Source organism: Sander vitreus, chromosome 17 (genome assembly GCF_031162955.1).
Source record: "Sander vitreus isolate 19-12246 chromosome 17, sanVit1, whole genome shotgun sequence".
Lineage (NCBI taxonomy): Eukaryota > Metazoa > Chordata > Actinopteri > Perciformes > Percidae > Sander > Sander vitreus.
Window position 1 is genome coordinate 27,344,974 of NC_135871.1, and position 23,385 is coordinate 27,368,358.

Genomic DNA, 23,385 nt, shown 5'->3' on the forward strand with positions numbered 1-23,385 from the left:
TTTCCTAAAAGTTTCTGTAACAGTCACCTCAAATAATCTTGGCTGAGTGGCATTCAGGTTTTTGTTTGCTGTGCTTATCTTTTTGCCAGTGGACCTTCTAACATCATATTTTGTCTTGCACACAGCGCTTACAGGGTATTTATTTTCCTTTAAAGGAACACGCCGACTTATTGGGACTTCAGCTTATTCACCGTAACCCCCAGAGTTAGATAAGTCCATACATACCCTTCTCGTGTCCGTGCGTGTCGTAACTCTGTCTGACGCCCCCACTGCTAGCCTAGCTTAGCACAGATCCTGGAGGTAACCGGCTCCAACTAGCCTACTGCTCCCAATAAGTGACAAAATAACGCCAACATGTTCCTATTTACATGTTGTGATTTGTAGAGTCACAGCGTGTACAAAAAACACGCTTACGGTTAGAAGATGGCTGTGTCTCATGTTACGTTGTTTTTTGTACACGCTGTGACTCTACAAATCACAACATGTAAATAGGAACATGTTGGCGTTATTTTGTCACTTATTGGGAGCAGTAGGCTAGTTAGAACCAGTTACCTGCAGGTTCTGTGCTAGGCTAAGCTACCGGTGGAACCGTCAGACAGCGTTACAACACGCACGGACACGAGAAGGGTATGTATGGACTTGTCTTACTCTGGGGGTTACAGTGAATAAGCTAAAGTCCCAATAAGTCGGCGTGTTCCTTTAACCTTGCTTACACCCCCTGTAATCCCCATAGTCTGCTAAGCTAGTGTGCAGTTAGTTAAAAATATAGGTTTTCAAATGCATCAAGACTACAGTAAAACAAAAACTGCCCCTGTGTGCAAGGGGTAAACTTACACACAGTGAAATCTTTTCAGCAGCTAGGCTAAATGCTCTTTATCTACCAGCAACACAATCTACTGTAGCTGGATCAACAGAAAGGATGCAACAACACGAGAACCCCTGTAAATTATAAGGCAGTTTGGTGTAAAGGCCCTGCTTAGCTGGACTTTTGCTTAGTTTTGACAGTTTTCAATGATTTCAAAAGTACCATTTTTAATTGAATGACAAAACCCCATCTGACACAGTTTTTAAGGGAATTTTAGAATTTCAAATACATTTGATCTTAGCTATAATAATTATATTTGGCTTGCATATGGGTGAATTACCAGTCAGTTAATATAGCCTAACAAAGATTTCATTCCTTTTGCTGGACACGCTCAGCAGGTGTTATTGAAGAGGACGTGGCCTTTTCCCTCTCTCTATGTCCGACCAGTTCAGTGTCTACAATACTGATAGTTTTGTTTGTCAGTGATGCAGTGGTGTGTGTGAGATCAGGACTTTCTTCTTCTACTGGCTGCGTGGTGCCAACATTTCCTACTGCTTCATGCTGCTCATTTACAGCAGCGGTTTTCTGATCAACAAAATCTCTCTCTCTTTTTGTTGGCCAGAATACACTGGAAAGGGTAGCCTGGCAACAGGCGTACCTATGGTGGCTCCGAGGGGACAGTAGCTGCAGTCACATGAGTAATTACCCACTGGGAAAAAGAATTACAGGTTGACATTTAATGAAGAGCACCCCTAATCGCTAGGGGCATTTTTACCCCTCATTCTTAATTTCAAGGGGCATTTTATGAGCTGTTAAGGGCAAATTGCCCAAGACCTCCATCCATTTCTCAAGGTCTGAATGGCATGTTCCCCTGGGAAAAGTGCAGTTCAAACTGAATTGTATCAGACTGTTGACACACTTAATATTTTTATTTATTCTATTTGATTTGAAGAGGCAAAACTCAGTTGGAGTGGCCTGTGCAGTCATCCCAGACAGAAAGGGGTCAAATGTGTAATATTTATTCAGAATCTGACAAATTGCATTCAAAAGACTTTATGTGGGTAAAATATGACTGGATTGTTAATAACTCGCCCATTTTTGTCTCGCTGTCTTGTTTTCCTTAACTGTTCTTGTTCCTCCTTTTCTTCTGCTTCCGAAGAAGAAACTCAACAGATAAGAAAACGGGCCGATCAACAGTGTGCAGTTAATCATACATTTTAAGTTGAAGGAACACACCGACTTATTGGGACTTTGTCTTATTCACCGTATCCCCCAGAGTTAGATAAGTCCATACATACCCTTCTCATCTCTCTGCTCCTTCTCAGGTGCTGCGAGCAAATCACTCCACCCAAGTAGCAGAGCTTCGCCTTTCTGAGAATATAGTTCCCAGTTTATATACGGTTAGAAGATGGCTGTGTCTCATGTGACCTTGTTATTTGTACACGCTGTGACTCTACAAATCACAACATGTAAATAGGAACATGTTGGCGTTATTTTGTCACTTATTGGGAGCAGTAGGCTAGTTGGAGCCGGTTACCTCCAGGATCTGTGCTAAGCTAGGCTAGCGGTGGGTGCGTCAGACAGAGTTACGACACGCACGGAGATGAGAAGGGTATGTATGGACTTATCTAACTCTGGGGGATACAGTGAATGAGACAAAGTCCCAATAAGTCGGCCTGTTCCTTTCAACGCTTCATTAGAATCATCGACATTTTAAATGGCAACAACCTGGTCATTATCCAAAGCCACAGAAGTGGCCAACGTCACTTTTTCAGTAACAAGGAAAAAAAATGATCAAACCAAAGTTTGATCTGAAGCACTACATCATGGGAACCAGAACTTCCAATTTCATGACTTGAATAACTGTTATTCCTAGAAAACAATTGGATTGCTTTAACTGCCTCGCCATAGGTCGTAATCACACATGTGGGGGCTGTGGCTTTGATGCCAAGATTTACAGCCCAACCGTAAACAATGTGACGATATGAAGGGGAAAAAAGGATTGCACCAATAGTATTTTTCTTCTCCCCTGATAGCGATTTTATACCTAAACACTTAGTACCCATCTGATACATGCTATATAATAATAAATAAGCCAATGTTGTGTACCAGAGATTGCTGTTGCCCAAAAACAGATAGTTGAAACTAGGGCTGGGCGATAAAACAATCTCGATATAGGATCGCAATAAAATTCAGGTCGATAACGATGATTAACTTGGACGTATTTTACTCGATTTGGATAGATCTAACAGCACAGAAATATAACGCCATTATCTTTCAGAAGGTGGCGGTATTGCACACCAAAAGTTGTTTGCCAACCACCAAAAAACGTCACTAGAAGAAGTTTTTGGCTTGCCCGTCAAAGTACACGCCCATTTCCTACGCAGAGCATTGTTTGCGCTACCGGCGGTGAAGAAATGAGTGGAACCGAGGGGCATGGGCACGAAAGCGACGGTGAAAGTGAACTTTCGTCATCATCCAAAGCTGAGGAAATTTTTGACAAAAAAGGTAACGGGACGTCAATTATATTATATTATAAGTGGTTTGGACATCTCAGAAGCGATTAACACAGTCTGCAAAATATGCCGCCGGTCGGTGTCGACCAAGACGGGAAACACAACCAATCTTTTCTGTCAGTTGAAAAGGTACCATCCCGGCGAACACAGCGAGAGTTTGAAAATGCGGGCCCATGTTAACGTTAGTCTGCCCACAAGTTTTGTCCAACGTCCTAGTGGTTCTTCTGCCGTTAGCAGCACTAGCGGGGCTGAAAAACAACAATCAATCGTGTCGACTTTTGCGACCATTGCCCCATATGAAAAAGTGAATGTGATCGTAGTCACAGCTTTTAGTTTTATTTACATTATTTACATTTACGTTACTAACTTGTACTGTTTTGTTAAGGCAGATAAAGCATGTTTGCAAAGTTAAATGTTTACATTTAGGTGTTATTAAATATATTCTTTTATCACACAGTATATTCTAAACCAAGCCATGTTGGCACAGTTCAATGTTACATTATGTTATTCTATTTTTTATGTTAATAACTTATATTCTAAAGTTTAACTAATGAACCCTCTGGTTTCTTCAGGCTTCAGTCATTCTCAGGATACTCTTCAAACTTGCTGCATTATCAAATAATATATATTGTGATAAATATCGATATTGATCAATATGGAAAAAAATATCGTGATCATATTTTTTGCCATATCGCCCAGCCCTAGTGGAAACACTGAATTAATAAAGAAGCTGTATTTGATGTAGATCGGTCACATATGGCCAGTACGCCATCCACCATCCACCAAGTAAGGTTACTGTCCGATCTGGTGGATTGGATCGTATTGGTTCATTTCCAGTTGACGGACATTAGAATTAGCCCACTAAATACTGTTTTTGTTTTTAGGTTGATACTGATATCGGGTAATCTGATGGCGTTATATGGGCCAATAGTACGGCTCCTTTAAAAAAAGTACTTTAGTGTTCTCTGGTGGACAAAAATGAAATGGAGAAACTGTTTTTAAATTACTCAAACCTAGTTTGGCATTTCTGTACAACAATTTCATTTGACTCTTTGGCCGACAGTTGTATCCAAATTCCTCTAAAAGTGCCATCACAGTCCTTCTGGAATACAGTTAGTTAATACAGTTTCTATCCTATTTATTATTATTTCTTGTATATTCTGTATGTGTGCTATGTGTCTTTATATTAAGCTGTTGTAGCACTGACATTTCCCAATTTGGGATCAATAAAGTCTATTGACTCTAATCTACAGCACAGTAAAAGTAAGTGACTCGTGTCGCTAGACGTTTATATAACTATGACATTTTCAATTCAAACATGCATCAGAGCATCGCCAGCAATGAAGCGCCCCACGCTTCAGCGATAAGGGAACACTGCATTGTCAGTTACTAAGCAACAGCCATGGAGCATAAATGTGGAGCAAATATTGCAGCCAGGGAAACTGCAGGGACCAAACTTTGTCTTCACACAGTTTCTGTATAAGACAGCCGGAGTGTCAGCCATATTATTTCAGCTTCTCCACACACTCTTAAAATGGATGGGTTATTTTCAATGAGTGCGTGGGTACTGGGATACTACACCTTGTGTTACTTTGAAGACAGCGTGCGTTAAAACAAGTGTTAATATGATCACATGTCGGCGCTGCATGTGTTGTTTTTGTATGTGTTGTGTTAAAAAGAAATGCCAAAATGGCTATCCTTAACTGAACTCTCAGATATGCAGAAAAAACTGTATGAGAGCAGCTGTTTAAAGACATGCATGTGTATCTGTGTGTGTGTGTGTGTGTGTGTGTGTGTGTGTGTGCGTGCGCGTGTGTGTGAGCGAGTGAGTGAGTGACTGTGTAGACCAGTGATCCAGCAGGTTGTCTGGGTGGGCTCTTTGTTTTGATTTCTTCTCTTCTTCTCTCCGTTCCAATGCTTCCCCCCTCTCCTATGCAGCAAGGACAAGTTTGGAAGGTTTGCAAAGTTTATCACCTTCCACTGATGAAACCCCACCCCCTTCACCTTTCCTCAACGCCTTCCTCTTCCTCCTCCCCCTCCTCCTCCTTCCCCTCCTCCTGGCTACCTGTACTGATCTGTTGGTCCTTTTCCTTTGTGCCTCACTCCTCTTCATGTTTGAATCTGTGATGCTGAGAGCAAGGATGGGCTCCATTCACTGTCAGTTTGACCAGCCCGCAATGGAAATTCAGTGTGTTATTCATTTCTTATGATTCAGCACTCACATGCACATTGTTTTCCATGCTTTAATTGAGAAAAGAGAGCTTTTTAACTTGTAGTTCAGATATGTTAGCTGCCCAGTTTACTAGTCTGCAAAGCAATAGCCAAAACTAGCTTTGACGCTCTTTTTTTAAAACAATCACAAGTAGTTAAGTTTTCACTTATGAATATGGCATTTAAATGTGCCAATTTGATCAACAGTACCTGACTAAATAAGTGCATATATTTTAGAAAGAGTGGCTGCAGTGTGAATCAGCGCCTAGACATGGTAGTGATAGTTCCGTTTTCAATTTGATGATCAGAAATGGAATGGAAAGTATGTATTAAAAATGTATATCTTGATGGATTTTTAGAAATGTTATACATTGATACTGATGTAGGTTAAATATTGTTTATCTGCAGTTTATTATTAGCCAATGACTAACCACCACTTAACCACTCCGATGACTAATTGTAAAGAGAGTCTACTTCATAGATTAACTGAATTGGCATTCGATTTTGCACTTGAATTTCCATCATGCCATCAAGCTCTTCTTTAAAGCCTTAAAAGATTTGTGTGACTTGGCTTCCAAGTACACTTTTGCTGACAATTGCAATGAGTGAAAGTGATTCTCTTGCCAGCCGGCAGTCCAGGCAGTCAGCCAGCTCTTAGTGAGTAGCAGTGGTTCTCTAGTGGTTCTGTTACTAATCACGTGAAACCATCCATTCTTTGGAGCTCTTTCTTTCTGCTTTTTTGTAGCAGTTAATCACTCTCTGTGAAAAATGAGAGAGCTCAAACTGTGATGAAAGGCAGACAAAAACTATTTCATCTCAGCGAGGACAAGTAGATTTTGCGTGGTTTACAGAGACTCTGAAGGATTACTAAAAAGGTGCCATGGGGCGTTGGAATATTTCATCCAGTAATTAGTGGCCGTAATTAGTTTTCAGACATAGGTTTCCCCGGGCCCAGTGCTATCTAGTCCAGGGTCCCCTGCCATATGTTTCAGTGTGGGGACCCTTTGAGAAGCTCAGATGTTAATTGCCTCGCGGAGTGGAGACACGACGGTGGAGGCGAGACTAAGGTCTGTTCGGGTATCCAGGCAACAGCTCCCTTACTCCTCCCTGACCACTACTGATTCTCAGCTTATTCCCATGCCCTGTCCCTTCATTCACTGCGCCCCTCCTTCCATTCATTCTTCCATTAGCCCCCACCCCACCCAAAACCCAGCCAGCTAGCTTATTGCACTTGCCACCACCAGCACTAATGGACGATGCCACGCCATGTAAATATCAATATCAATAAATCGTAATGCTTTTGTTCTGTGATGCTAAGCAACTGTCCCTTTACTTCTGAAAGTAAAATAATTATTAGTAGATGAGACTAGTTGAAGCTTAATCAACTAGTGAGACGCTGCAATGGTGTGGTTATATCTATAAAAGTAAACTAAGTCTCTAGAACATGCTAGTGTAATAGAAACAAGGTTTTGCATGTTTTAGCCCATTTATTACAACTCATGTACTGTACGTTACTGCCAACCATTCTCCAAAGCTTAGGCGTTTACATTGAATGTGTTGGTAATTGCCATTATCTCTTCGTCAAAGCCATGTCACTGTTTCCTATAATGCAGTTCTGAGAGCAGACAGTGATGAAAACCATTCTTTTTTTTGTTGCTTTCAAGCTGTTGTGGGGATTTCTGATATCTAAACATGCAAGAGTCAGCTGCTGTGCAGCATCACATCCACAAACTGTATAGTCAGGAAATCAAACCAGATGATTATTAGAACAATGTGATTTTGATAGTTTCATTATGGAAAGGTTGCTGTTGGTAGCTTACCTACAAGTCTTGGATGTTGGGACTTCCTACAATCCTTTGAACGCATCAACAAGTAAGTAAATAAATCAGTTAAGTTTATTTATAGAGTACCTTTCTAGGGCAACAATCACAAATTAACAAAGAGAGTGTACGGTGCACACGTCCTCAGTGCAGGCTTGTCTGTAAAATAAGGATTTCAGACTCTAACTTAAAAAGCTTACATTGGAGCCTTTGGACCACAACAGCAACAACAAGTTTCAAATTTGGGCTAAACATGGAAAGCACTTGTACAGTCCTTATAGTCAGCATACCAATGTTATGTAATAACCGAACAGTGTTTTTTACTCTGCAGTTCCCCGGCGTGAGTCAAAGGGTAATTACATTTTCGTGGCCAATGTAGAGACTAGTCTGCTGTGTAGGGTGCAACTAGTGGTGTGCTGTCATCAGTTGAATCACTGTTTTAGCAACACAACAGCAAGGCTTGTGCTTTTGCAATTGCATGGATTTAACAGTCACATCTTGATTCCTTGCTTCTCATTTTACACGGTTAAAATTCCGTCTGCTCGACACCCACCGGCCAAAGAAAATCTGTTGAGGTGTGTGAGAAGTAAACGCACAATGACGGTGACTACGAACATGGTTGGAAATTGGAAATGTGGTCAGGTGTGAGAGAAGTGGGCGCAAGGAAACAAGCTGAGACTCGAGGTCCAGTCTGTGTCATTGATGGGTATTGAAATCATGTTGGTGTTGTATGTTTTTCTGTGTCAAACCCCCCTAAGTGTTTTGTGTGCGAGACCCCGCAGTAGTGGCTGTGTTTAAGACCCAGCTCTACAAGAGCTCAGCCTGCTTGTTTCTAGTGTTTTAGAGCGTAGCCTAGCTTCAGCTAACGGACCAAACAGACACACTAAACTGGGTTTTGGCTAGGTAGCTAGCATGACATATATTGATATTGTGTAGTTGATTTTGCTCGCAGGGTAGGCTACCAGTTGTCAGGCTAGTTTTTTTCCCCCAGTGAATTAATCCTATTTTACACCTGCACCATTTTGCATCCCATGTTGAATTATAGCAGATGCAAAGTGGCAGCAGATGCTGATCACTGTTTTCCTCTTAAACTGGCAGTTAAAGCAGCAACATCCACAGTAGTGGCTCTCGTGATTATGTAGTAGTCGTAGCTAATCTGTAAATGTAAAGGGTGATGAAACTTTAAATCCTCAATGGCAGAAAGGCAATTTTTGCACTGATCTCTGGTTTCCAAGTCTGTTTCACGGACCACACCCATTGTCAACAGTGCGGTGTATTGCACTTTGGGACCACAACACGAAAATATCAACTGCCACATGTCAACAAAAGCAGATTTTTCAGCCCGCTGTTGTCATTTACCTTCCGTGCTTGTGTGAACTAGCATGTGTTGCTGTTTTGTGGTTTTATTTTGTACTGGCTGATGCTGGAGATGTTTCAGCCATGCAAAACTGAAATCCAGGCTCATAGTTGTGGTACTGTTTCAAGCCTTGTCGGTTCATCAGCTGTGATGTGTTGTCGCGGGTAGAAACATTACATTTATAGCATCGCGTTTTGTGTTGTCGATTTCATTTTGGTAACTTCATGTTACTTTTTAATGGCTTTTCTAAATGTGTGCTTCCACTTTTGTAAACTTAAACCTTAAACCACGAGGCAGCCAACACACTTTAGACATTCACTCCGTTTATGGCACATGCATGGACCACGTCTTCCTCACCATCCACTATAACACCACCCATAATGCATGAGCACTGCTGCTTCCTGCCAGCGTCAGTAAAGTCAGGCAGATACCCACTTAGATGAGTAGGTGACAATATAAATAAGAAGAAAAAGGCAGCTCTGCAGGTGTAGTGAAATAATTAAAATAGGTCTCTCTCTCTCTCTCTCTCTCTCTCTCTCTGACCACTTCTTTCTCTTGAGTCGTTTCTCTGTGTGCCCCCTTTACTTAAGTTCTCCCTCGTTCCCTTTCTTTTCCTCTTTTTTTTTCCTCTTCTTTTTCATTCAACCCCTTCTTCATTTTACCCGTCCATCACTCTGCCCGTCATGCAGTGGTACTAACCAGTGATCGCTCAGAGACACTTCAGTTTGAAATGGAAACCCTCTCATTACCTGGGTCTCAGTGGTTCTCATCCTCCCTGTGCTGTGGATAACATTTTGCCGATCAAATCATAACAATAGTTATTTCAAGACTCTTTACAGATAGAGTAGGTCTAGGCCACACTTTATAATTTACAAAGACCCAACAATTCCAGTAATTCCCCCAAGAGCAAGCATTTAGTGTGACGCCGCTGGATGATTAAGACAAGGCTAAATTATTAGATGCTTAAACTGTTTTACTCCAGACTTGAGCTGATTGTGTTAAGGGCCAGCAAATACAATATGTAGAAAGAGTATATTTATATTTAGAACTGTAACAATTCCAAATGTTGCTTCACAATTAGTTAATTACTGTTGTGACCCAGATAATGTAATAACACAAATACACAGCCTATGAAGTAAACAACGCCTTTTTATTATCAGAAAACTGATATCTGTATCCCCCCCTTGTCATTTTTGTTGCTATGAACGTGTATAGGGTCAAGTGCCAACAACTATATACTATATGCCAAAAGAGATATAGTCCAACCAATAATCACTTATATAATTACAATTTGGTAGCCTGGAAATCCAGACCCAAATCCGAACGATTAATATCTGGCATTGAGTAATGAAAATGGCCCAACTCGAGGAGCGGCACCAAGCCTGCATTTGAAAATCTCACTGCACGCAATTGGATAAGACTACGACCAATCACAACAATAGACGGGGTGACGTATCCAGAGCCCCATACGCTTAGCTACCAGCGGAGCTAACTGGTAGATCAAACTGTCGTCATCTGTTTAGCTCGCCTCTGGCCCGCCTATATCAGATACACCGATGTGATTGGTGCAGCTCGGCTACAAGGGCATAGTTAATGAGCATCATTACTGAATGCCAGAGTGACTCGCTGAGCAAAATCAAGTTGTGCTCTCACGAGAACTCTGGATTTCCAGGGTAACAATTTGGCATATCTAAACAAAATCAACAACTCATCCGCCTTAAGACCTTAGCTAATGGTAGCAATTAATCGCAGTTAAACAAACCATGATTATGTAAAAAAGAGACAGACAATTATGTAATAGTTGTTACAGGCCTAATTGTATTTGAAATTAACATTTTAGTATCTAGGCTCGGCTCTCTGATGTCTCTCCACAGCGCAGCAGTTGAGAACCACTGATCAATTCAAGCTCAGTCTGTTACAGCAGTCAAAGCTGGTTTATCCAAACATGAAAACCACAAACTTAATTCAGCCAAGTGGAAGTCTACCCTGTTGATTGTTCAACACTCTGTAATCTCCTTGTTGACGTGCATCTTGATGGCAAATTAGACTGCACAGGTCACTTGCAATCAAGTTTGTGTGCGTTTGTTTTCATGTTTTGGTCCGGAAAAAACGTATGTCAGTGGTGTCAATATTTCATCCACCTGATCCCCTTGTCACATCCTGGGCCGAGATAAACCAGTTTTCACCGTGAGCACTAAATGTTTCCCTGGCGATGACCACACATCTAACATGCCTGGCCACGAGGAAAGCAAATGTTAGATTAATAGTAATGATATCTGTCATAAATGCTTAAATAAAAAGAACCTAGGTGTTTCAGTAGCTGCTGTGTACTTACTCTAGTTTATGTTTTGTTTCTCCTCACCTCTTCTTCTCCTCTCCTTTCCAGGCATGTGGCGATCCCAAGGCTAAGCCCTCCTACCTTGTTGATAAGAACTTGGAGTCTGCGGTTAAATTTATTGTCAGGAAGTTCCCGGCTGTGGAAACACGGAATAATAACGTAAGTACTACATATCTGCGGAGTGTTTGTATGCTATGAAGAGGAAGCGATGTCCGTTCACCTGTATGATTGATTTAGCTTCAGGTGTGTTAACTGCACGTTCTTAAAACGTTGAATGTCGACTGAAGGTTTATTTTTCTGCACCTACCTAGTAGTACGTGGCAAGCTTTCACATTTGAACCTGGGTTCTTCAGCTACTCTAGCTATAGCTGAGCCGATCTGGAAAAAGTATAGGAAAAGCTACTGATCTACATGAATGATATTCTTTCATACAATGGTCATTGAAAGCTCAGGTATGTCATGTACAGTACTAGTAGTGTCAAAAGTTTGGACACGCTTTCCCGAATGAAAAAGCGTGTCCAAACTTTTGACTGGTGCTGTATTTATTTTGAGATTTAAAATTATTTTATGTAGTCGATGAACCTACAATGAAATGGCTCAAGCATTTGTCAAAAGAAATGTAATTTAGTTAACAAGATACGATGTGTAATAGTTACAGTATATAATTTGGCAGTGACAAATGTACAAATCACAGTGGCTACAAGTTATTTCAATGATGAATCACATTATTATTATTATTGTAGTGATCATTCGTGTACTCTGTTAAATGTCACAAATGATCACAAACCCCCAACACAAGTTAACCTAAGTGATGCATTAATGTCTGACTTCCTGAAATACGGAATTTACATTTATTTTATTTTTTAAAGACTTAATTCATGAATTAATTCATTATGAAAATTGAAATCAGTTCTTCTCTTGACAAATTCCACAGAAATGTAAATTAGCCGACTGTTTGATATCCCTGTCACGCATTGTCATGCTTGTACACTTTTCTTTAACAAGACTCTATAATGTGATTTTACTTAGCAAGTGCAATCTACATTATGTGTGTGTGTGTGTGTGTGTGTGTTCAGGTATGTCGTGTGAACAAAACGAGTCGTTGCTCATCAAATGTTTCTTTTAGCTTTTACGTGTTAGCTTAACATGTAGCTTCTGCTGGCCTATGTGTTTATGTCAAACTGTCATTTAGCAAACAGCTGTGTGTGTGTGAGAAAGAGAGTGTGTTTGTGTGTGTGTATGTTTGTGTGTCTAGCTAACTGCTTTATTCGGTATAACTGTGCAAAAATTGTCTCTTACGTTGTTTTCTGCTTTGTTTCTGTGTTCGTTTGTGTTTTGCATGCTAAACTTGGCTTATTCCGGACTTGTGCTTTTTGGTAAGTTTTTGTATCTAAGTTTCTGTAACTTTTATATTTTAGTTCACCTACCTAAGTTTTGTAACAATGTACTTTTTTTAAATTTTTTTTTTTTTTACCTATTTTTTAACGCTATTTTGGAGTGTGTTTTTGCGTTGCTCTGCTTTCCCTCCTCTCTGCTGGCAGCATTTTTGCTTTCTATCCTCCATCCACCGAGTGACTGTGAGGCTGGTTAACTACCTGGTTTGCCGACTGACTGCTAGTTGGTTAGAAGGCTTGATGACCGACTGGCTGGCTGTTTAAGTGACTGGCTGACTGCCTGCACTAAGGAGTGTTATGGAGCAGATATACTAATTTGTTATTAAAAATAACCCTATAATTACCTTTCTAAAAATGATTGCTCCAAATGGTTTATTTGCTTGACTTTGGGTCAAGTAACGAAGGTTTTAACTCCTTGGTGCAGCAGCAGTGTCACACATTCTTTACACTTTTTCCATTTTTATCTTGTGCAGTTTCACTGGTTACAGTTCCAGTTCTGACCTGAAACACACAGCGCTGGGTCTGAGTTTAAACTAAATGTACATACAGTATGCTTCAGTCCTTTCTGTCATGTTACTAGCTAAAAACATTGCTTTTTACACTTCTGTGCATATTCCAGCTTGTTTAAAAGATTGATGCGACAATCTTTTCAAGTTTTGAACTTTCCCAGGCAGCAGAACAAGCACAGAAGAAGGTTTTGTCTTTTGGTGCTTCGTTTTCCATCTCTCTTCTGTCTTTAAATCTCTGACTTCTAGAAAACGCAATCATAGATAGACCTTCTTTGCTTTGCTTTGATAGTCTGATTTTTACTTTGGTCAAACATTTTTATTCTCGTGTGCGTTCTTTGCAGCCGGGACGTTGAACTTGAAACACAAGCAACAAAAGTCTACGCACTCCTGACTTTTATTCTGTTTCCAAACAAAAAAATATATAATTGAACAAAAGAGAAGAAATATATTTTAATGAAACATAACTGAATAATGTCACTGCATCAGTGTGTCCCAACAAATATCCAAATGAAAGGAAATGTTCTGCCAAAGTAAAATGACTTCATATACATTTGCCTTTTTAAAACGGGGACTTTTTCTCTTTGTATCCAGTTATCTGTGTGTCTCTCTGTTTGTATTAGTGCAAGAAAAGCTCGAGTTTGCCAGCTTCGATATCACTAAATTATTCAGCAACAGTATCTAATTTATATCAGTTTGCTGTTAATTTAGTCAAAATGAAGAGAAACTGTAATTAATTTGAACAAGATGCGATAAACTGTATTGATCCCTGAAGGGAAACTCTGTAATTGGATTTTTTTTTTCAGTCTAAGAGAGAGGTTAGAAAAACGGATATACAGACTATTTTTACTCCAGTTTTCAAAAAGTGTAATGTGGATGAAAAATATTTCCAGAAACCGACCTGAGCTTATATGAGGGAAAAAAAGCTTTGAGTCGGTAAATTTGATAACCTAAACTACTCATGTATTTGGATATTAAGTTAATAAATGTAACGGGGAACAGCGCGGTCAGTGGGCCAATTGTGAGAGTGATTTGTCAGCTCAGCCTTAAAGCACAGAGAAACAACTGGTTAAGGTACATAAGGTACAAAAAGCCATATATGAGAGATACAATTATTGATAACAGATACTCTTTATTGCCACAACGTAAACAGGTTTTACTGATATATATGTCATATGTATATGTAAATATATAACTTTGTGTATGCTGCCGTGTTTACAGCAACAGCTGGCTCAGCTGCAGAAGGAAAAGTCAGAGATTCTGAAGAACCTGGCTCTCTACTATTTTACCTTCGTAGATGTCATGGAATTCAAGGTAGGAAAACACACACACACACACACACGCACGCACACACACACACACACTTAACAGTACACTGTGAAGGATTATATGGTGGCGATTCTAATGAAGGTATTCATATATTGACTCCTCTATCAACAGGACCATGTGTGTGAGCTGCTGAACACCATTGACGCCTGCCAGGTCTTCTTTGACATTGTAAGTGCAAAAGCCCAAACACTCAGTATGGCCACTTTATCATTTACTATCCGTGATATTTAATGCAGTCTAATACAACAGCTCTGCCATCAATTCTACCTCTACAAAGATAATAACTAGAAGAAAAGAATTATGCTTGCTTGTATTTTTCTCTATTATTTCACTTGACTGTTCATTTTGCACAAAAGTTCTTAGCTAATTTAGAAAATCCTCGGTACTTTTCATTTGTCAAGTCTTTAATTCACACAGAAGTATACAAACATAGGCCTTACCATGTGGTTATTTCATGAAGACTATTTATTAAATTGCAAGAAAATATTCAATATCATGCTGTATATCGTTGTCGAGATACGAAATGACCTATATCGGGACAGAAGATTCGGGCCATGTTGTTCATTAAGAAAAATGCCTCCTTCATGTTTTTGTTTCATGTCAGACGGTGAACTTTGACCTGACCAAGAACTACCTGGACCTGGTGGTGACTTACACTACTCTGATGACCATACTGTCCCGCATAGAGGAGAGGAAAGCCATCATAGGACTGTACAACTACGCCCACGAGATGACGCACGGAGCCAGGTGACTGAAACACATTCGTGTTGCTGAGAGAACAGACTAGGGCCGGGACGCTATGCTTTTGTCCTGATTCCATCCTTTCACGGTACATGGGTGCCGTTTCGATTTGTATTGCGATTTTCCTTTATTGCATTTCTAGAAGTACTGCGATTCGATAGTATTGAGTGTTGGGATTTTCTTTTCCTTCTTTTAACAAAAACAAAAGTTGAATAATCCACTTCTAGAGACAATTTATCATGAGAAATGTCTAAAAAAACTGATTGTTTTCCAAGAAGAATGCACATCACGTCAGTCAGTCTGACATTTATTCCATTTGTTAAGAAGAAGAACATAATCAGAATCAGTTTTATTGGCCAAGTATACTTACATACACAAGGATTTTGACTTCGGTAGGTGTTAACTCTCTATACATTCAACAAATAGTAGATACTAGACATGTAGTAGTTAACCTAGACAAATAGTAATATAGACACATACTGTACAATAGAGACAACAATATACATATAGGCACATATCAACACAATATACAAAAATACAAATATGTAAATAAGACATAATATCAAGACAAGGACACATGGAGTGGGATGTAAGGTGCAAATATGGATTTTCTGCATTTTCTGCTTTCGCTCTGTTTTGCTGGAAACCGATATGATGTAGTACCGTATAAACAGAAAATATTGAGGTGAATCATTGGTTAAAAAAAAAAAAAATCATCTCAAAGAAATCCCGATACATATGTGAATCGATCCCCCCACCTCCCCACCGTCCATGTGTTAACAGTTTAAACGTCAAGCGGCGGCCGTGGTCGCCATAGTAACTGTGGTACTATGTGTTTCATAGTGACCGGGAGTACCCCAGGTTGGGCCAGATGATCGTGGATTACGAGAACCCTCTGAAGAAGTTGATGGAGGAGTTTGTTCCACACGGAAAGGTCGGTGAACCGTGTCCATATTCAGTGGTGTGTTCAGGGTGTGCCTTTTTCTTCGGTAAATACTGACTCTCTTCTTAAAAGTAGTTAAAGTTCACCGCATGATGTGCACAGTAGATCTTGTTGTTCACCTTGTTTTCACCGAGGCACAGTCGGTTTGTCGGAGTAAAAGTCCTGCTCTGTAACCGGGAGCTGAAAGAGACTGAAAAAACTGATGCAATACAGCTATACATGCTAGTCAACTAGAGTGCCAGAAAGCTTCACTGTACACTTTACACTGAACAAAATTATAAACGCAACCCTTTTATTTTTGCCCCCGTTTTTCATGAGCTGAATTCAAAGATCTAAGACTTTTTCTATGTACACAAAAGGCTTATTTCTCTCAAATATTGTTCACAAATCTGTCTAAATCTGTGTTAGTGAGATCTTCTCCTTTGCCGAGGTAATCCATCCACCTCACAGGTGTGGCTGACTGTAGGAATGTCCACCAGAGCTATTGAATGTTAATTTCTCTACCATAAGCCGTCTCCAAAGGCGTTTCAGAGAATTTGGCAGTACATCCAACCGGCCTCACAACTGCAGAGAGAAATAAGCCTTTTGTGTACGTAGAAAAAGTCTTAGATCTTTGGGTTCAGCTCATGAAAAATGGGGGCAAAAACAAAAGTGTTGCGTTTATAATTTTGTTCAGTGTAGTTACCATAATTTGTTTTTTTTTTGTCATCTGTAAGACTGAAAAAAATGAGTGTTTGATTCTTTCCCTCCTGTCTCTCCTCCTGTCTCTCCCTCTTCATCCTGTCTTGTCTTTCCTCTCCTCCAGTCCCTGTCAGATGCTCTGATCAGTCTTCAGATGGTCTATCCCAGGAGGAATCTGTCCGCCGACCAGTGGAGGAACGCCCAGCTGCTCTCTCTCATCTCGGCTCCCTCCACCATGCTCAACCCGGCCCAGTCAGACACTGTTAGTATGACGACGACTGCACTGAAATTGCCTAACTTATAGCTGCGATCCAAGGGGAAATATTTCATATTAAATGTCTAGAAATCGCTTTCCGTTATTGTGTTATATATCTTTTTTTGTGCATGTTATAGGTTTACAAAGTGAAAAAGCCCAAAGTCCCACCCCCCCCAAAGGGACATACCATCTCCAACAGAAAACACTGTTCACATACTGCTCCAAACAGCTCTATTGTAGTCCAGCCTTTACTTCAGAGACAAACGTGGTCACTTTGGAACACACGTTATAATGCTCGCCTAGCTGCTAGCGTGGCACTCCCTCATGCTCTGCAACTGACTAGCTAGCAGTACTTACTGCGCATGTGCGACTCCCAACAAAGATGGTACAGAAGTGAGATGCCTCACTCTGTAGCTAAAACAGAGAGCTCAACACACAGGGTGAAAAGAGGAGCTGCAGCAATGTGCAGTACAACAAAATATATGGTGTTTTCTGAAAATTAAACCATGTAAACCTATTCTGGTACAACCTCTAAATACAATTATGAACCTGAAAATGAGTATAATATGAGCACTTTAATGAATAATTACAAAACTAAAAAAGGCAACATGTGGTGATCACTTGAGCCTGAGCTTTACTGAGGCATTTAATCCACTCACCTGTGTGTTTAACTGGAAAAGTCAACTGTGAAATCCTGATCCTCTGTCACTCGCCGCTCGTCTCTGTCTTTAGATGCCATGTGAATACCTGTCACTGGACGCAATGGAGAAGTGGATTGTTTGTAAGTATTGTAGAAAGTGTTAGGTCTCGTTCATTTAAAATGGCTCCTTTCATTCAATGTTTATTTTGGCTTCTAAATTGTACTAAATCGTACATTCCTGGCTGTTCTCCCTCTAGTCGGTTTCATCCTGTGTCACGCGGTGCTGAACAGCGACCCAGCAGCGCTGTCTTTGTGGAAGCTGGCTCTGCAGAGCTCCACCTGCCTCTGTCTGTTCAGAGACGAAGTCTTCCACATCCACAAGGCTGCAGAGGATCTGTTTGTGAACATCAGAGGGTAAGAGAATCTACATGCCAGGATACACATGGGCGGACGATTTTTATTTGTTAAACTGTGTAACGTGTTTAGTTGTTTATCAAAATCTGTGTTGCCCGTTCACAAACGTGTCCTTTTTCATGAATATTTACCACCACCACCATCAATTCCAAGTATTCCTATTGGCTTGACATTTTACATTTGCATGAACTGGGGTAGACGCTCCATATTCATGCGACATCTTGAAATACGTTAGCTGGTAAGGGACATACAGGACATACTGCTCCGCCTTTCGCGTTTTCGCTGTCACATGACAAACTCACAGGTGCTGCTAATGGGTATTGTAGCTTCCCGGCCCCGGCAAGTTTGAAGAAGGAAACATGGAGGACCACAAGTATTCAAAATCCAAATTTCAGGAACAGGAGTCTTCTTCTTCGCCCAGAAAAAGAAAAAGGATATTGAAAAGAGCAAGAGACCGGCGTCATCAGAAAAAGCACGGAGGCTACCGTAGCTGTAATACGTACTATGTAATTCGTGGCGCAAGAGAGTTGATTGCGATATGTGATCTCAACGCTAGATGGGAGAAATTCCTACACATTGGACTTTTTAAAGCCATTTCTTATACACAACAATTTCAGTTTTCTGTAGGTTACAACTTCTGAAATGTTAAGTTTTGCTGATTTTTATCAGTTTCATATCTTTGTCAGTTAAATATCTTTGATTTTTGGACTGTTGGCTGGATATAACGAGAGCCTTACATTTTCAAATAGCAGATAACCAAAAGCTCAGTACATTTTTGCTCTTTTAACACCACCTCTGCTTGTGTGTTTCCCAGCTACAACAAACGCATCAATGACATCAGAGAGTGCAAGGAACAGGCCCTGTCTCATGCGTAAGTACATTATGTTTTTATTAATCCCTTCTTCGCATCCCAAATGGGATTTTCATCCAGTCGTTCTTCTTTGTTCCACACAAAAAGTATATCACCTTTTTATAATTGATTTCACTCCCCACAGTTTCTGTTTTATTGATTTTTATCCCTGTTCTTTCTCATGCTTCCCATCATTTCAGCTCTGCTTACAGTCTCTCTCGCTCTCTCTCTCTCGCTCTCTCTCTCTGGAAATCTCAAACAGAAGCATCACCTTCTGCCTCGCTTTATCCCTCATTTAGTTCCCCCCCTGTTTTGTCCTTCTCTTTGCCATCTCTTTTATCCTCATTACTTATTCCATCTTCCCCTTTCATCTTCACTCTCATTCTTCTGCCGTCACTTGTCGTCTGCTTACTTTCAGTCCTCTTGCAGGATTGTCCTGAAAGTGTCAAAATACCATTTAATCATGATGTGTGTGTGTGTGTGTGTGTGTGTGTGTGTGTGTGTTGATGCTCTGCTCTGACTTCCTCCGTCTGCTCTGTCTCTCTGCAGAGGCTCGATGCACAGAGAGAGACGCAAGTTCCTCCGATCAGCTCTGAAGGAGTTGGCCACTGTTTTAGCCGATCAGCCCGGACTACTAGGTCCCAAGGTAACACACAATACCACCTTAAATGGTCAAAAAACACCTTCAATAACCCTAGATTCCGTTTTAGAGGAATTGGATGAGCAGCACTAAATGATCAACCTGGATAACTAATACCTAAGGTAGTATCACATAAAACAAAAATACCACCTTAAAAAGCTCAGTTAGATAGTATGACTTAAATATCACAATACAAATATATGAAATTACTTGATAAATTAAATTGATCTTAATGCCTAAAAATCCAACCTTTAATGACACCAATTTTCTTTGTGAATGAATAATGTATCGTCAATAAATAAATGTTCTTCCTTAAAATACTGGGGGCATAAGTAAGTACACCCCTATGTTAAATTCCCATAGAGGCAGGCAGATTTTTATTTTTAAAGGCCAGTTATTTCATGGATCCAGGATACTATGCATCCTGATGAAGTTCACTTGGCCCCCCCCATCATCACATAGCCTTCACCATACCTAGAGATTGGCATGGTTTTATTTCAGTTAGCCTAATAGCTGGTTTGATTTGCATTGAGAGATGATTTTATGGTAAGTACCCCATGCCAATCATACTCATTTTTTTAATTAAGGCATTAAGATCAATTTCCAAAAGATGATTTTTTTTTTTATTCCTCTTTGTAGTCTTTACTTTAGCATGGGTTCATAAACTTATGAGTGCCACTGTAAACCGATTAAGACTGTGGCACACTACAAATGAGTATACACAATATCCAGTTACATTCCACCTTAAAACATAAAGATTTCAACTTAAATGTCTCTTTATTATGACTCTGCTCTGTGGGAGTTAGATCCTTTTGTGGAATATTGGAAACTAATGTAACGTACAGTACCTTCTTAAAACACTACAATATCACCTTAAATAATGCTGGGTAAGCTTATCAGCACAGACAGATATTACCACCTTAAAAAGCCCTGCATGTTCCCCTGGCCAGATGGAGACCTTCATCAATGTAGCACAGATTATTTGCTAAGCTAGACTGACTGTAAACATTTAGCATATTTGGTTCAGAGTTTGCGAGAAAGCAGTTGCTGCCAACTGCTCTTGGTAATTTATCTTGGAATTCTTTTTTTTTACATTTCCCTTGTGTGTCTCTCTGTACTTTCCATTCATATTTCTCCATGTCTGCCTCTTTCGGTTCCACTAGGCGTTGTTTGTGTTCATGGCGTTGTCGTTTGCCCGGGACGAGATCATCTGGCTTCTTCGACACGCAGACAACATCCAGAAGAAAAGCACAGACGACTTCATAGACAAGTACGCAAACATACGCACCTGTTCACACCTACAGTAACACAATCATTGCACTACTTGTTTTCTGTTTGGCTGATTGGGTTGCTTTAAATCTGATGTTTGTGTGTTTTACAGGCACATAGCAGAGTTGATCTTCTACATGGAGGAGCTCCGAGCTCACGTCAGGAAGTACGGTCCCGTGATGCAGCGGTACTACGTTCAGTACCTGTCTGGTTTTGATGCTGTGGTGCTGAATGAACTGGTGCAGGTATGAACACATTTGCACACTCTGAATGCACACACAGCTCTGAAAATGTACACACACATTTACTCTTACACAGAATCTAAACCCAGAACAGAACGCAGAATGTTAAAAACGTATACAACTTTAGGAAAATTCTCATAGTTGCAAACTACAACAAAATACAGTTAATTATAGCTTTCATGTCAACATTGAAGTTTTGTAGACCTTACAGTTAAAACAGACTCTCAAGAGCTATTGTCATTTTCTATCGTTTTCAGTGATGTGCAGAATGTGGTCTTATTTTCCATTGATGGTTGAAATCTACGTAGATAACGCGTCACATTTTGGGCCTCTGGCTTTTAGAAGACACATTTTTCCACACTTTCTAACCAGTTTTCTATCCTATCTTCATCTGATAGAACCTGTCTGTGTGTCCAGAGGATGAGTCTATAATCATGTCTTCATTTGTCAACACTATGACCTCTCTCAGTGTCAAACAAGGTAAACCATTACTACTTCAAAACTTAAAGGGAGGGGGGGGGGGGTTGGGTTAACAGATCTCAAGTCAGGAACCGAAGTGTTAATGATAACCTTTGTGATTTGGAGGGAATTGTTGTGCTTCTGTGTTCCAGTGGAGGATGGAGAGGTGTTTGACTTCCGGGGCATGCGACTGGACTGGTTCAGACTGCAGGTGTGCTCACAAATCTAGTGCTTTTAATTCTTTAAAAACATTTATCCAAAGCTCTGTGTTACGTTGTTCCAGGGAAATGTTGCTTTCAGGATGACTGAACACAGTCAGTACTTTCCACTTAAAGGTGCCCTGCCACTCGCATTTCATTACTTGTCTGGAGTTCTGCCATGGACTCTGTAACATTTTTTTAATGGAAACAATGCCTTGGTTACCTTGTTTCAAGCCATTCTAGCGTGGTATAGAAAGCCTGCAGGAAGACTCTGCTCGATTTGTGCCAGTTCTCATTAATATTCAATGAGCTAAGCTGCTTGACTCTGATTGGCTAACAGCTAGCCAATGAGAGCCTGGCTATCAGCATCCTTTACCCAGCACAACTGGGCGAGCTCACGAATAGTATTGAGCTCAGGCAACACCCCCTCAGACTGACCAGCTTTTGTAATTGGCCTGATTTCTCCGCTTATTTCTTTTCAGTGGCTAGAGCTGACAGAGGAGGTAGCAGTTCATTTTCACATTCACGACATAACACAAACACATATGGACCTAACATATATATTTTTTTAAATACAAGGAAAAATGGTTTTGTGTGGCAGGGCACCTTTTAAATGTTTTAAATGAATATTTTTGTGTTTTGTGGAATGGGGCGTAAATGGAAAGAACGGCACTGCTGATCAATGCAAACATGCATACCTCAATAATAAGACAACTTTTTTTCGCTCTCTGTAGGCCTACACCAGTGTCTCTAAAGCCAGTCTTGGTATAGCCGATCACAAGGAGCTCGGTAAAATGATGAACACCATCATCTTCCACACAAAGATGGTGGACTCTCTGGTGGAGATGCTGGTGGAGACGTCAGACCTGTCCATTTTCTGGTAAGATACACACACACACACACATACATATACATACATACATATATATATATATATATATATATATATACGAGAAATTTGTGTGTGAGGTATGTGTTTATCCCTCGTTTCATCTATCTGTGTGTGTGTGTGTGTGTAGCTTCTACAGCCGTGCGTTTGAAAAGATGTTCCAGCAGTGCCTGGAGCTTCCCTCCCAGAGCCGACACTCCATCTGCTTCCCTCTGCTCTGCACACACTTCATGTCCTGTACACATGAGCTTTGTCCTGAGGAGGTAAATACACACACAATCACATATGTATGTATGTATGTATATAAATAGATAGGCTGTCAGACACTCATATTCATCCAGATGTGAAACAAGTTGCTGTTCAATATTTGCTGTTAAATTATATATATTGTTTATAACAATAATGACTTTGCTGGTGTGTTTTTACTTTTCTGCCTCCACAGCGTCACCACATAGGGGATCGAAGCCTGTCGTTGTGTAACATGTTTCTGGATGAGATGGCCAAACAGGCCCGAAACCTAATCACTGACATCTGCACTGAACAATGTACACTCAGCGACCAGGTAGGAAAACACACACGCACACAAAGGCAACCAATTTAAAGGAATAGTTTAACATTTTGGGGAATGCACGTATTACCTTTTATTGCTGAGAGTTAGATTAGAAGATCTCTGTACACAGATATCTGTACAGCGTGTATAAGGCTGCAGCTGGTTAGCGTGGCTTAGTATAAAGACTGGAAAAGGGAGGTAACAGCCTGGAATCGTCCCATGGTTCAGAAATCAACCTTACAGCCTCTCTAAAGTTCATTCATTAACATGTTAGATCTCATTTGTTTAATCCGTACAAAGATTTTTTTATATAAACGACGGCTTTGTGCAGCTAT

The 23,385-nt window shown here is 40.4% G+C and overlaps 1 protein-coding gene across 4 annotated transcripts in view; it reads left to right on the forward strand.

Annotated features, from left to right (window-relative positions):
* nckap1 (NCK-associated protein 1) overlaps positions 1 to 23,385 on the forward strand; it is a 47,238-nt gene that overhangs the window by 2,996 nt on the left and 20,857 nt on the right. Inside the window, exons 2-19 of one of the 4 annotated variants that reach the window (XM_078273245.1) lie at positions 5,260 to 5,277; positions 11,096 to 11,206; positions 14,169 to 14,261; positions 14,388 to 14,444; positions 14,881 to 15,023; positions 15,861 to 15,951; positions 16,766 to 16,903; positions 17,630 to 17,678; positions 17,795 to 17,951; positions 18,766 to 18,822; positions 19,351 to 19,447; positions 20,605 to 20,711; positions 20,823 to 20,955; positions 21,351 to 21,432; positions 21,564 to 21,622; positions 22,346 to 22,491; positions 22,631 to 22,763; positions 22,943 to 23,062. In XM_078273245.1, the coding sequence (XP_078129371.1) occupies positions 5,260 to 5,277; positions 11,096 to 11,206; positions 14,169 to 14,261; positions 14,388 to 14,444; positions 14,881 to 15,023; positions 15,861 to 15,951; positions 16,766 to 16,903; positions 17,630 to 17,678; positions 17,795 to 17,951; positions 18,766 to 18,822; positions 19,351 to 19,447; positions 20,605 to 20,711; positions 20,823 to 20,955; positions 21,351 to 21,432; positions 21,564 to 21,622; positions 22,346 to 22,491; positions 22,631 to 22,763; positions 22,943 to 23,062 (1,791 nt within the window). The remainder of the gene's footprint in view (positions 1 to 5,259; positions 5,278 to 11,095; positions 11,207 to 14,168; positions 14,262 to 14,387; positions 14,445 to 14,880; positions 15,024 to 15,860; positions 15,952 to 16,765; positions 16,904 to 17,629; positions 17,679 to 17,794; positions 17,952 to 18,765; positions 18,823 to 19,350; positions 19,448 to 20,604; positions 20,712 to 20,822; positions 20,956 to 21,350; positions 21,433 to 21,563; positions 21,623 to 22,345; positions 22,492 to 22,630; positions 22,764 to 22,942; positions 23,063 to 23,385) is intronic. The other 3 variants (XM_078273246.1, XM_078273247.1, XM_078273248.1) reach the window with 3 other exon arrangements.